At 41.3% G+C, this 14,794-nt stretch overlaps 1 protein-coding gene across 1 annotated transcript; it reads left to right on the top strand.

Annotated features, from left to right (window-relative positions):
• The first annotated feature begins 4,075 nt into the window (after positions 1–4,075).
• On the top strand, positions 4,076–14,484 carry swap70a (switching B cell complex subunit SWAP70a). Its single transcript, XM_004543163.4, has 12 exons — positions 4,076–4,286; positions 6,360–6,500; positions 7,959–8,132; positions 8,218–8,442; positions 8,730–8,876; positions 8,977–9,085; positions 9,272–9,453; positions 10,157–10,264; positions 10,684–10,850; positions 11,100–11,298; positions 11,800–11,896; positions 12,568–14,484. Exons 1-12 carry the CDS (start codon positions 4,191–4,193, stop codon positions 12,684–12,686), a joined length of 1,764 nt encoding a protein of 587 aa, XP_004543220.1. The 5' UTR covers positions 4,076–4,190; the 3' UTR covers positions 12,687–14,484.
• The last annotated feature ends 310 nt before the right edge of the window (positions 14,485–14,794 follow it).

Here is a 14,794-nt window from a genome sequence, read left to right as displayed (position 1 = left end):
GGAAGAGCATCTGGTGTAAAACCTAAGAAATCAAACACATGGGAATAAGTAGATTTGGTCTGCAGGGGGAGTCATCCTCACCAGCACATTTTCAACACAAATTAGAATAACACAACATAATGAAGAGATAAAAAATCCACGTAGTGGTCAGTATGCACGTCCAATAACTTGACCTGCTTTTGTATACCATCAAAAGTATATGTGGAATCAAATTGCAGCACCGAGTCCAGGTAGGCAGTTATAACATGTAGAACTAGGAAGTGGAGGTTATGCTCTCCTCCTTTAGGCTCTCAAACTTTTTCCAGCATGCTCCCAATCCAGCGGCTGGGACACTCTACAAATAATTAACAATTAGAAAAAAGGGGCCAAATCGGTTAATTTTATTTTTAGTTAAAAACAAGCCAGCTCTCTTCTGTCTGGCTGCACATGTTAAACAGAAGGCTTGGACAGTAGGCGGGAGGAGCAAGGTTACTCAGAGCTGTGTCCCTGACGTCACCATATCAGGGATAACGGCTCTTCTTGACATCACAGAGAGCCGAGACTGGAAAAAGAATGTTTAAAAGTGTTTAAAGCAGCCTGAAGTGTGCGTTTTTGTCTCACGTGGATTTTTGAAGTCATGAACGACCACATTTAATCCAAACACCTACCAACGTAGAGCATAGCAGGCTCACTTTAAAGTTACTTATTCATGATTAAATAAACTGTTGACGTGTTACTTGGTTTTAATTACTCAGGTCAACTGACGTAGCAGGTTCAGCTCTTTCAAGGTTACTGCTGAATGTAATGATGTGGGTGAAATGTACAATCCTGAACTCTGGCCTGAAGGGGCTCTGGTCCGGCGTTTTTATGAACCTCGTAAGCCCGGTACGGTGGTGCCAAGCTCAGTGGATCCAGCAGGGGAGATAACTGCGCCTTTTGGTACCAACGTATCAACATGAAGATGTCTATTCGGGTATTATCTTACAACTGTCGTGGTCTACGTTTGGGACAGAGTGCAGGGGACAAAGCTCGACAGATTGTTGTGGACAGTCTGCTTGCAGAATGTGACATTTTATGCTTGCAGGAGACATGGTTGTCCAAACAGGACCTGGGAAAACTTAACTGTCTAAATGCAAGTTTTTTGGGAGTGGGGGAATCAACAACTGATCTCAGCACAGCTATAGTCAGAGGCAGAATACCTGGAGGGGTTGCTGTGCTTTGGGACAAAAAAATAGACCCTGTGATAAAGCCCATTAGACTGGATGTAGACTGGTGTATTGGTATACAATATACACAGAACAATAGTAGTTTTATCATTCTTAATATTTATACTCCCTATGAATCTTGTCAAAATGAGCAAGAATACCTCAGTAGGCTGGCTTTTATTAATGCATTTATTCAAGACAATGATACTTACAGCATATATGTTTTGGGTGATTTTAATGCTGATCTCACAGACAGCAGTTCTCAGTTTGCTGACCACTTAACTCATTTTTGTCAAGTTAATAATCTTATCTTGTCTACCAAAGTGTTACTGCCTGCAGATAGCTATACATACATAAGTGAAGCCTGGCATAGTACATCATGGCTGGACCACTGTATCTGTACAGCTGATGGACATGCAGCTTTAGCAAACATGACTATTAGGTATGAGGTAACTGTGTCAGATCATATACCTTTTGGTTTTGCTGTGAATGTGGAACAAATGCCAGCAACAACTGGAAACAATATTGCTAATATTGCTACCAGTGTAAAATTAGACTGGTCAGCTTGTAGTGAAGATGATTTCTTAGCTTATCATAGTAATACCGATATACATCTGAACAACATTTCTTTGCCGAAAGAAGCTATTTTGTGCAAGGATGTCAACTGTAAGAATGCTGTGCATAAACATTTACTCTGCTCCATGTATGATGATATAGTGACTGCTCTGCATGAAAGTGGTACACTGCTTGATAAACAATATAAGCATAAGAAACCTAACATCAGACCTGGCTGGAAAGAACATGTATCCATGTACCATGATGAAGCTCGCATAGCTTATAAATGTTGGGCCATGGCTGGAAGACCTAAACAAGGCCCAGAATTTGAACAGAAAAAATGTGCGAATGCCAGATATAAGTACGCTGTTCGCTTTATAACTAAAAATGAGCAAATGCTGAGAGCAGATTCTTTGGCCAGGAAAATGTTGTGTAATAATATGGCAGATTTTTGGAAAGAGGTGAAAGCTCTTAATAACTGTAAACCATCTCTACCATCAACTGTTGAAGGTGTTTCTGGGGCAGATAACATTGCAGCATTATGGAGACAGCATTACAGTGCGTTGTTTAACTGTATAAAAAGTGAACCATATGAGGACAATCTTGACATGAGTAATGACACAATAAGTGTAAGGACACATGAAGTATATGAAGCCATTCATAGGTTGTCTGATAATAAATCCTCTGGTTTGGATCACATCACTGCAGAACATTTAAAACATGCTAGTTAAGGCTAGCTCCTCTTTTAGCACTCTGTTTCACTGGGTTTATGATTCATGGCATATTACCAGACTCAATGCTGTGTATTTTACTGGTACCAGTTATGAAAGACAAAGCTGCAAAAGTGAGCTGCTTGGATAATTACAGGCCGATTGCACTAGCCAGTATTTTATCTAAGGTGTTAGAAAGAATCCTGTTTGATAGAGTTAGTGTGTTCATCTCTTCTCTGGATAATCAGTTTGGCTTTAAACCAAAGCACGGCACTGACATGTGCATATATGCACTCAAGGAAATAGTCAGGTTGTATAGGGCTAAAAATTCATCTGTCCTCATGTGTTTCATTGATGCCTCTAAGGCTTTTGATCGAGTGAACCACAGAAAACTTTTTGATAAATTGAAGACACGGGGAGTTCCTCAATACATCGTGAGGATTCTCTCTTACTGGTACGCTCATCAGAACATGCAGGTTAAATGGGGAAGCAGTATTTCTGCCCCCTTTGGTGTCAGCAATGGTGTCAGACAGGGTGGGATTTTGTCTCCAATTTTATTTAATTTATATGTCGATGATTTGTCCATACAGCTGAGAGCCTGTAACACTGGGTGTATATTAGGTGAAGCACTGATAAATCATCTTATGTATGCAGATGACCTGGTTGTTTTTAGTCCAAGCAGTGCTGGGTTACAGGATCTTCTTAATGTCTGTACTGAATATGGTGTGCAATATGACATTGAGTACAATGCTGCTAAAAGTGCTGTTTTGATATGTAGAACCAAGCAGGATAAACAGCTAAATTTCCCTTTGTTTAAACTGGCACAAAAAACTCTTGAAGTTCATAAAAAGGTGAAATACCTCGGTCACTTTATTACTGAGCAAATGAATGATGATGATGACATATACAGACAACGATGTAAGCTCTATGTGCAGGCAAATACTATTGCACGCAAATTCAGCTTTTGTTCACTTCCAGTTAAAGTGGCTTTGTTTAAAGCGTATTGCACACCGCTATATACTGCCCCCTTGTGGTCATCCTACAAACAATGTAGCATGCAGAAGCTGCATGTTGCATATAATGATGCGATGAGAATCCTTTGCAGGATACCTAGAAGTGGTAGTGCCAGTCAGATGTTTGTAGCTGTGGGTGTCTGGACTTTTAAAGCACTTTTAAGAAAGTTAATGTTCAGTTTTAGAGAACGACTGGATGGTTCGAGTAACAGTATAATTTTAGCACTTACAGATCCGACAGTGAGTGGTTCCCGTTACTCATCCAGTCTCAGAAAGCACTGGTTAAAGTGTTTGTGTATTTATTGATTTATTTTAAGTAATTGTGTTTTATGTATATTATGGTTTTATATTTTTACAAATGCTTTATATACTTATTTATATACATATATATATTTAATGGTATACCTTGTGTTGTGTGTGTGTGTGTGTGTGGGGGGGGGGGGGGGGGGAGTTGTGTGTGTGTGTTTCTTGTCTTGTTTTTATGGACATGTAGTCTGCCAATAAAGATTGAATTGAATTGAATTGAATTGAACAAACTTCCACTAGCAGCGGGACGCATAAAAAAAAACTAAACAACATGTGGCGCTATCACACTTCTCCCTTTTTTGCGCCTCTAGCGCAGCGCTTCTCTCTGAGAGGCGGATAGTTTCAAACCCGCAAACATACGCAGAGAGGGAGACGGACGGAGAGACACACAGACACCTCCTGCGGTGCTGCTGAGGGACAAAATGTGGCTGCGAGAGGAGCTTTTGAAATCCATATGGCACGCATTCACAGCCCTGGACGTGGATCAGCGTGGAAAAGTCTCCAAGTCTCAGTTAAAGGTGCGTTTCGGTTCTTTTTTTCTTCTTCCAGTTCAGAGCCTCTTCTGCAGGACACTAATACTTAAACTCTGCCGTTATTTTTACTCAGTAACGTAACCGCTGAATAAATGACACTTCCTGTATTCACTGTTTTTTTTTTCTGACTTTATGTGTGATAAACGCGGCTGAGTTGGTTTTACTTAGTTAAAACTTAGTGAAAGTAAATCCGTGAACTTTCACTCAATTTTATACGTGTTTCCCTCAATCACAAATTATGCTGAGTGCAGGGATTGTTACAAACGTGGGCTTAAACATATAATCATGTTATCATAAACATATACTGTCAAAGAAAATCCAGTTTCAGGCAGCTCCACTGTAGAAAGAGGTGGTGTTTTACTGTATGACAGCCTGGGCCTAAGTTTGTTTGCCTGGTGGCTCTGCTGTCTGTGTGCCCAGCCTGACAAAGACACTGTCTGACTTCAAGGCTCCTGCAGGGTTTTTCATCTCTAACATATGGACACTGCAGCACAGCCAGGAAAACTGAAAAAGTCCCTATTTATGGAGATGTATTTATACACACTGCTTGTTGAACTATTCACACGAAGCCGTAAAACCTTTTGTACCCTGGTGCATTAACGCAGTCGCACTAATCACCAGGGACAAGCTTTGTTCTGAGGAGTGAACATTCATCTTCAAGAACTGGAGTTAACGCTTGGTCAGCAGTGCTTGTAAATGTTAGAAGTGTTTTGCATGCATATCTGCAAACATGAAAACGGCGAGAGTGAACCCAAGCCTAACCTTTAATTTAACCTCGTGTGTGTTATTTTGAGGAAGTGTAATTTGACATATGTTGAGGTAATGTACTGTCCAAAAGCTGGCCTTCATCTTTGTATTTGCTAGGAAAATAGGAAATAGGTGGAGCGATTTATTGAAATGTGTGCAATGATAGGTGGAAATGCGGAATAGGAAGCAAAAACATTTTATAAAATTCATACAAACTTAAAAGTCAATATCCGTCTTGGACTTGAACTCTCACGCAGCTTTGTTGCCATTTATTTTACGAAGTCTTCAGGACTAGCTCTCCAGGCTTCTTGAAGGACAATTAAAGCTCTTCGTTGTTTCTGTTCTCTGTCAGGATGATCCCACGCTGCTTTAAAAATGTTGAGGTTTAGGCTCTGGGGAGGCCAGTCCATGACTCATAGTGTTTCATTGTGTCTATCCTATCCAAGCATAACCACCTTGGTGTGCTTTTACTGCACTGGCATTGTGTTTGAAATTATTGTCATTCTGAACAATTAATCCAGTGCCAATCAGATGCTTTCCAGATGATATTGCATGTAACAGATTCAAATTTGATGGTGCTTTTTTTCTATATTGATAAATGCAGCTCACACAATGACAGAGCCTCCACCCTGTGTTACAGATGACTGTAGACACTCACTGTTGTACCTCTCTCCCCTTGCCTCCTCCATACATACTGATGATGGTTTGAAACATACATTTCAAATCTGGATTCATCGCTCAGTAAGATCTGTTACCACTGATTTTTTTGTAGTTTTCCTTCATTAAGAACGGCTTCTTGATATCCACCCGTCCACTGAGACCATTTCTGATGAGGCTTCAGGAAACAGTAGAAGAATCAATTAAAGGGTCTAGCCTGGAGTTTTTCTTTTCTCTTAAGGACATGACTTTCAGATACTGATGTGCTGTAGATAGTCTTTTGGGTCTGGCACTGACAGGGAGCTATTAACAAAGTGCCTAAAGATATTATCTTAAAATGGGTTCTTTGCTAAGTTGTCTGTTAGGTGTAGACACAACAGTGGTTCACGACACATCGAGTTTAGAGCCTTCTTTATGCTTGAATGAGTCATGTGTCACCAGTAAGTGGCTTAACAAACAACAACAAACAAAAATTTCTTCTTAAAATTGTCTCATACAAGGACTTAATGAAAAAGGAGTGAAAAAGCAGCAAATGTCCAAAGACCTTCAGAAAACCTGGAGAACTTTTTTTTCAAGACTGCCATAAAAATATCCAAGAAAGCCCGGCAGCATCTGTTCCTTTGTTTATTGTCCATTTATTGTTGTGTTTTTCAGGTGCTGTCTCATAATCTGTGCACAGTGATGAAGATCCCACATGACCCTGTGGCCCTTGAAGAGCATTTCAAAGATAACGATGAAGGGCCTCTCTCCAACCAGGGCTACATGCCTTACCTCAACAGGTTTATTCTTGACAAGGTGGGAGCAAAGAGCCTTGGTTCAAATGTTGTTCTCAGTATGGATACTTGAGACTTCTAAGAGATGTGAAAACTAGAAGTTGGTCAGTTAAACACTATGACATGTTAACACTCTCTCAGTGCTCGCTGAATAACAATGACTGTGAACACAAGCTGATCACGGGGTGGCGCCATAGCTCACCTGGCTTAACCAGGTGAGGCTTCTGCAGACTCCTGGGTTTAAGCCTGCCCCAGACCACTTTCCTGTGCATCATTTGCCCTCACTTTCTCTCCCTACTGTCTTCTCCTGTCAAGACAGTAATGCACCAAAATAAAAAATCTGGAATATGCAGTGTTCACTTTAACATGACGGGTTTCTGACTCACTCGCTTTAGCATCTTGTGCAAGAATGCTGAGACTTCTGAGACAAGACTCGGATGACAAATGCGTCATCCTGTTTGATGATACAAATTCTTAGTATTCAGCAGTTTTTGACCTTGTTTACACTTTAAAATGTGTCTCACCAGCAAACATCTGCTCCACATAGTCATTTACACCCGTGACTCCAAGCTGTCCAGCTGATAAGTTGTATTCACATTTTGTTACTGCTCACGTAACACCAGCTTGAAGGCCCTCCATGCAATAAATTAAAATCTTAATAAGCTGCTGTACATGTGCATACATCTCAAAGCATGACATGTCTACAAAGGACATATGGTCAAATGTGTCACCCCAACATTGCTCATTGTCTTTGATACTGTGCGCTTGTGAACTGCTTACCCGTCATGCATTTTAAAGCTAACTGCAAACAGGCCCTTTGATGCATCGTGTTGTCGACACTAAGAAGTGCCAAAGCTTTTATTTACACTGGATATCACACTTTGCCAGGAACAATCCTCAAAAGGCTTTGTAGGACGAAAATTAAAAACGCAAAAAAAAAAAAAAAGTAGTCAGTTACACAATAAAAATAGTAAAAACCTGCCAACACACACTTCACACACGGTTTTGTGGCACTGAAAACGATGACTAATCATGGTCTGTTTTGCTCAGTGCACACAGAGTAGCAATGTGTTTTGTTTTGTTTTTAATCAATGCAATAATGGTTTAATGAATGTTAATGAAATCTGTGAATAAAATGAGTTTCATCCTCACATACTCTTGGCACAAGTGGATCCTTGTGTCTTCGCTCTGCAGCTTAGCAAGCGGCAAACGCACGACAAACGTGCATTTTATAAAAGTTTGATAAAACCGAGCCAGGAAACTGCTTTGTTTCTCTCTGTTTTCTCGCTTTTCTCTCGTAGGCTCTGACTTGAATAAAAATGAGGCATTTAATTACATCACGTTTGCACCTCACATCCTGCAGACTCGAGGTTTTGAAAGCTCTAAGCAGTCTCCTGCTTAGCATTTGTAAACACGAAAACCCTTGTTCCTTTGTGCTTCCGACTTTGAATTTGACTGAATTCTGCATTTTTAATCTCAGGTATGTGGGGATTTCGACATAATGGAGTTCAACAGGATGTGCTGGACACTTTGTTACAAGAAAAATATACACACAAAACATTTGCTCATCTCAGATAATGACGCTTTCAAAGTGTGGTGCATTTTCAACTTTCTGTCAGAGGAGAGATACCCGCTAGTCATCGTCATGGAAGAGGTGAGGATCCCGTAGTCTGAAATGTTTTACCATTCCCTCTACCAAAGCTCTGAGCTTCAAGTAAAGCTTCTACATATCTCCTTAGATCGAGTACTTCCTGCGAAAGCTCACGGAAGCCATGGGGACTGTTTGGAGTAAAGAGAGCTTTGCAGAATGTAAGCAGCGTCAGAACTCGAAGAACTTCCTGACTGCCTGGGAGCTGATTGAGCTGGTGGGAATGGGTTACTTCAGCAAAGGTTTAAACCACCAGATCCTGTCCATGGGCATCAATGAGGTCTTCAATGAGCTCATACTGGACGTTCTCAAGGAGGTCAGAGAGGATGTTGATCTGTTATTCTGTATATTTCTCATATTTGCAGCTTCAGATTTCCCATCTAAAAATCTCTGAACGGTGAGCTTTCACGGTTTTGCTGCCACTGAGATAAAAATGTCAGCTTCCTCAATGCAAATTCCCTCATCTCTCACTGCATTATTCTTTAGGTGGCTTTGCACCTCTGGCTACACTAACCCTCCCAGACAGCCCTTTGCAAGAGACTTTTTAACCTTTCCAGTGTAGCTACTGTATTCATATGTTCTTTCCTACACTGTGTTTTGAAGGGATACATGATGAAAAAAGGGCACGTCAGGAAGAACTGGACCGAGCGCTGGTTTGTCCTCCGACCCACCTCACTGTCGTACTATGTGTGTGAGGATCTCGAGGAGAAGAAAGGAGACATAATTCTGGACCAAAGCTGCTGTGTGGAGGTAAACAGCTGACCTGCATGTCCTACATGTTCCTTAAACGAAAGACTTTAAAATGATGAGCATACGCTATAGCAGCGACTAATATTTCTTTCTCCTGCAGTCGCTGCCAGATAAAGAAGGGAAGAAATGCCTTTTTATTATAAAGTGTGCTGACAAAAGCTTTGAGATAAGCGCGTCAGATAAAAAGAAGAAGCAGGAATGGATTCAAGGTACTGACTCATCATTTTCCGGCCCTCTGTAATTTCCTCATCATAAAAAGGTCTCATCATCACTGTCTCTTCATTTTCTTTAATGTTGCCTCTGAATTTTTGAATGTCAGTGTCTGACTCAACGTAAAATCCATAATGACTAAATGTCGTGGGAATAATTCAGCCGGTGACTCTGTCTTGTGGCAGCTATTCAAACGTGCATCCAGCAGCTGAGGCTGGGGCTGCTGTCTCCTCACCGCGAGGCCCGGCTCAGGCGCTGGGAGCTCCGGCAGAGGCAGCAGGTGGAGGAAGACGACCTGGCAGAGAGGATGAGGCAACTCCAGGCGGCCAATGAGAGCAAACAGAGAGAGCTGGAAGCCATGAGAATTGTCTGTGCTTAAGTCAACTAAAAACTCTAAAAGCCCTGTCATGTGGGAGGAAGAATTATGACTGCCTTGGTTACAGTAACATTTGCTCTTCAATGAACAGAGCCTAGAAGATTTAAACCTTTATAAACCTAACAAAATATATATTTCATATATTTTTCATGCTACATAGATTCTTTTTTGGGGGGTTGTTTCTGGGGTCCTGAAACTAATCCAGGAGAGAATGAAAAGTGTTGAAGCACTGCTACAGTGTAACCTAAGTTCCAGAGAAAATCATGGTGCTGTCCACTTCCTATTTATTTCTATGTATTCAGTTGTTTTTTTAAGAACACAGAGAGTTTAATGTGACACTCACAGTGAAAAAGGGAAACAAAACTGCTATGCAAACTACTGTTTGTGAACATGTCAGTCATGGACACCTGCATCCAGCAGCAGGCCTGGGTGTATGATTCTTTTAGAACTTTAGAAAAGTTATACTTTCTCACTTCTGCTTTTACTCTGCCAGATGGCTCTTTTTTTTTATTGTTTTGCTAAACACACCCTGGTGTTACTTAACAAAATATACCTATCGCTAATTGCACTAGAAATAGATGCTAGCATTACTTGTGTGAAGTTCAGCTTTAAGTAAAACCAGTCAAGAACTTCCCTGCAGGCTAATGTGGCTTCCAGTCGAGCAACTCTTTCCTCTTTTTTGGGGGTTTTGCAGAAGATGGAAGAGGCTGCGGCTAAAGCGGCGCTGGAGGAGCAGAGGAGGAAGCAGACTCAGTTAGATCTGCAGGATCGCTACAGACTGGACTTGGAGAGAGAGAAGATGGTAACTAGTGTGCCTCTCACAACACCTGATTGCATTGTGACACAGTTTTATGTATTTTTTTTTTTCTAAGTAAGAAGAAAAATAAATGTGTCCGGTAAACGGTGACTTTCTGTCTCTTGGTTTTGAGTGTCTGATTAAGCCGTCTGTATTTTAAGGGAAACAAAGGCTAAAAAAGCTCAAATTATCCATCGCAGGATGCTGACTCATCTTTGGTCTGAGTGTCAGATGAGCCAACAAGTTAATCATCCCCCCAAGTTGAAAAACAAGACAGACAAATGCCTTTGTAGAGCAATAAAAGGCGATTTGTTTTGCAGTAGAGCATACTAACAGTTGACGTGTAGATAACTGCTCTGAGTGAAAGAGCCCATTGATTAAAAATGTGGATGACTGTGCGTGTGTTTGTGTCTTGACTCATTCAGGTGCGTCAGCAGATGGAGGAGCAGGTGGCCCAGAAGTCCAGTGAACTGGAGCAGTACCTGCAGCGCGTCAGAGAGCTGGAGGACATGTACCACCGGCTGGAGGAGGCCTTAGAGGATGAGAGGCAGGCCAAGCACGATGAGGAGGCCATGCGGAAGCTGCAGGCCAGGTCTCGAAAACACGCCCACACACACACACGTGCTACACGGCATGTGGATACATACAGGAAGTAAATCTGGTGATGTCAGCTCCCTGTTTGTGAACCCGATTAACTGACCTGAAGTCTTACCAAGGCTCCTACTAGTTTTTAACTCAGTCACTTTGTGGTTATGTGGTCAATTTATTTGATTTTCCATCCGTCCGTCGGTTAAAAGTGAAAACAATATCTTAGGAATGCTTGGTGTGTGTTCATGTGTAGCCTGCTGGAAGAGGAGGCAGCCAAGAGGGCAGAACTGGAGCGGATCCAACAGCAGCAGCAGAGGGCGCTGTCTCAGACCGAGGCAGAGAAGCAGGAGCTAATGGCCGAGCATCTGGCCAAGGAGAGAGACCTGAAAGCAGCCGTGCAGCAGCTGGAGAGGCTGCAGAGGGAGCGGCAGGGAGCAGTGAAGCAATATGAGGTCAGCTTTCAGAAGACAGAGGCCATGTATCTCACAGAACTGTGTATATCCTTACTGTCTGATCAAGCTTCTTTAAAATAAGATTAAAAAACATAATGCCCTACTTACATTATATGTTCATGCATGACTTTGACCCCTAGTAAAGGTGAAATGGAAAAGCTTGTGATAAGATTATCTTCTTCTTCCTCCTCTTCTTCTTGCTGGTCCCCCTAGGGGTCTCCGCAGAGGATCACCTGCCTCCATCTGATCACTCTTTTTCTCTTCTGTCACATCAACCCTCCTTCACTACCTCCATGATTCTTGCCTGTGGTCTCCTTCTCCTTTCCTCCTGCCTGGCAGCCCCATTGTCAACATCCTTTGTACAATCTATCCACTTTCCTTCCTCTGCACATTTCGAACTCTGTCTCCTAACAAAAAAACAGATTCACTTGAAAATCGTTTTTATGAGAACAGAAACAGTTAATCGTATAAAACACCTCTGTTTTCCTACCTCACATACAGGAAGTGACAAGGAAACTTGAGCGAGCAGCTAACAAGACTAAGACTTGGAAAGACAAGGTGGCCAAGCACGAGGGACTGGTGCGTCTTATCCAGCCAGGTAGGAGGGCTCTTCGTTTATGAATTTCATTTCCATTTGCACCGGCCAGAGGCAGCATCGTCTAAGACTTCAGTCCAGCCTGATGAATGACTGGCGAGCTCTCACATTGTAGAGAAGTATGGAAAAATCTGGGGACTCTTCTCTGTGTTTTGCAGCAGGACAAGACATTAAGAATGGGTCGTGTTATGAGAATGGTTCTCTGAACTGTTAATTTAGTCCGAGCCAGAGGTCTGAGTCGTTGTCAGTTTTACGGCACTCTTGGTAATAAAAAGAATTACCCGCGGCATGCCAGACCACACCGAACTAAAGCCGCTTAGCCAAGGAGCCCTCGATTTATGACAGAAGCATTTATTTGTAGTGTCAGTGGACTGAATGTCGAAACACTAAAAAAATGTTGTTGAAATAATCTCAGGTTGCTCTTTGTCAGTTTTGTAAATGGATGGTTCATTAATATTTTCTGAAAGCCCATTGTCAGAAAGAGGAATCATTCAGTGGTTATGCAACAGACTAGCAGAGCCAAGCTCACACTAAGCTGTATAAAATGAGTTTGACGCCCCTGGCACAAATGTTTTCTCTTACTCGGCAGAAAAAAAGAGGAACACCAGCGATCGGTTTGTCAGTACATCTCGCTGTAATTTTTTCATCTCTTTTCTTTTGACCCTCTCTTTTAGGTCACAAAGAACCGCAGAGGATCACTAACTGGGGTCCTGCATCGTTCACTGACACTGAGCTGGATCTGAAGAAGAAGTTGTGGCAGGAGCGTAAGAACCAGGGAGCTCAGACTCAGTGATTTATACATGGATAATTCAGTGTTTGTGTCCGAAGTCACCCGACTGTTCACTGCTTTGCTAGTTTCTGTATAAGAAACCCTATCAGTGATAGCCTTTTTTTTGGAGGCCATATACCTAAAAAACAATAAAAATAACAAAATGCTCACAAATTGACACAAATGTTGACGGTAATGGCCCATTTCACAGATAAATCCAGATTAATTTGACTGTATCCAGTACCATTAACTGCAAATGATGACATTTTAAATATATTCTACAACACACTTTTTAATTTGTTTATTTTGCAAATTACTGGCATCCTGTAGAGCAGGAGTTTCAAACATAAGGCCCCAGAGACAAAGACTCCAATTCCGACCGCTGGACAACTATGAAAAGAGTGCATAGATTTGGACCTTTTAACTGTGTTTTTATAAGTTTTAAAGCTCAAGATCAAAGTGGACTATATGTGGCTCACAGTGAGCATTACTGTACTATATAGTTCATGTAATAGTAAAGAGTTGAAGAAAGAACCCTGCTTTTAAATACAAAACTTTTACTTATCTGAACATAATAAAATAAAATGTAATCTTTGCCAGGTCACAAAATTATATAAATACAGCCTGAGATGAACAACAGCACACGAAGATCACATCTTGTCATTATTTATTTAGCAGAAACTAGTCCAAAATGCACTCAGAGGAGTTCATGGTCGGCTCGATAACTCCAAGATGTGCCGGTCCCTTGGTTGCAGTGCAAGCCTGAAAGCCTCCGCTTTTATAGAGGTGCTCACACTTGCTGGCGATCAGTTAATCAAGTGCATTTTACTTTCAGCATCTGGCTGCTGCTGGTTCCTATGAAAGCAGTAAGGGTGTAGTTAGTTTTTCACACACTGCTTCTGCATTTTGGCTTAACTTTGTTAAATGAATAATGACACGATGTAACAGACAACGTGCCGTTGTGCATCTGAGGTTGTATTTGCCTCATTTTAAGACCTAAGGAATATTATTTTTAGTATGTCCCGATATGTAAAAGGGTGTTTTTCTTTTCCCCCGTATGTATCATCTTAATTTTAAGTCCTCTGTGTCAGCTCCTGTCATGCAAAGATATGCGTCCTCATTTTATTGTCCAATGATTGTGGGTTTGCTTTTAGGATGCAAACAAGTTACTCTTCTGCTCTACTTTTTATCCCAGTGTCTACAATTAAAGACTAAATAAACACACTCAAACATGGCAGACAGAAAAAGTAGGTAAAGTAGTGAACAGGCAGTGAGTTCTTTCACAGCCTCTGACTGTATTGAAATGTCACAAGTCTAAAGGCGCTTGATAACATGAACTCACCAAACCACGTGAAAAATGTAAAAAATGGTTTACTTCTCTGAGTCACTTGTAGATGTAGAGCTTCGAGGAATTTTCTGTGACAAAAAATCAGATCCAAGCCTCAGAAGTTTATTTGTTACCTTGGAAGAAGATGTTCCAATTTAATAACAACCATCTCCTGAGAGGCGATTAAAAGAGGTGATGAGCTGAGATAATTTGATCACAGGTTAACATCCACCTTTTTATTTTATTCATTTGAGTTTTCCGTTTTAGATTTTATTTAGATTTTATTCTCATCTCATGTGCTGTATTTCATGTTAGTACTTTGCTTTTTTTTTTTTTTTTTTTAATATTTCGACTTGTTAGAAGACTTATTGTAACATAAAAGGAAAAGGAGGAGGATATGTGGGCAGAAATGTTTGTTATACTGTCCCAGGTCATTAACTCTAGATGAGTTAATTGTGTCTGTTATAACCAACAAATTAAAGCATTGTTTCATGACTGTGGACGTGGCTGTTCTCATTTCACAGTTTGAGAAGAGGCTTTCTACAAATAAATGTAACTAAAGAACCCAACAAGCTTTCCATTTTCTACTTGATTGCAGTCATACAACATCCAGCAGGTGTCAGCAGATGAACACGATCCTCAGTCACGCTGAGGAGGGACGGGAGCTTTAAACCGGGACTGCTCAGGCTTAAGCGGAGCCGTGCCCCTCGCACTCCTCATGGTTGTCGCTTGTAAATAAGCCCGCTGTCATTGTAAAAATGTCATTTTGGCTGTTAGAGAAACAGCAAAACTACTCAGGGTGAGA

This window comes from Maylandia zebra, linkage group LG1 (genome assembly GCF_041146795.1).
Source record: "Maylandia zebra isolate NMK-2024a linkage group LG1, Mzebra_GT3a, whole genome shotgun sequence".
NCBI classification, from domain to species: Eukaryota; Metazoa; Chordata; class Actinopteri; order Cichliformes; family Cichlidae; genus Maylandia; species Maylandia zebra.
This window is presented reverse-complemented; position numbering and strand designations above follow the sequence as displayed.

Coding starts and splice junctions, on each gene's coding strand:
- swap70a (XM_004543163.4), top strand. CDS start 4,191: ATGTGGCTGCGAGAGGAGCTTTTGAAATCCATATGGCACGCATTCACA. Junction 4,287..6,359: donor TCTCCAAGTCTCAGTTAAAG/GTGCGTTTCGGT, acceptor TGTGTTTTTCAG/GTGCTGTCTCATAATCTGTG. Junction 8,877..8,976: donor ACCAAAGCTGCTGTGTGGAG/GTAAACAGCTGA, acceptor TTTCTCCTGCAG/TCGCTGCCAGATAAAGAAGG.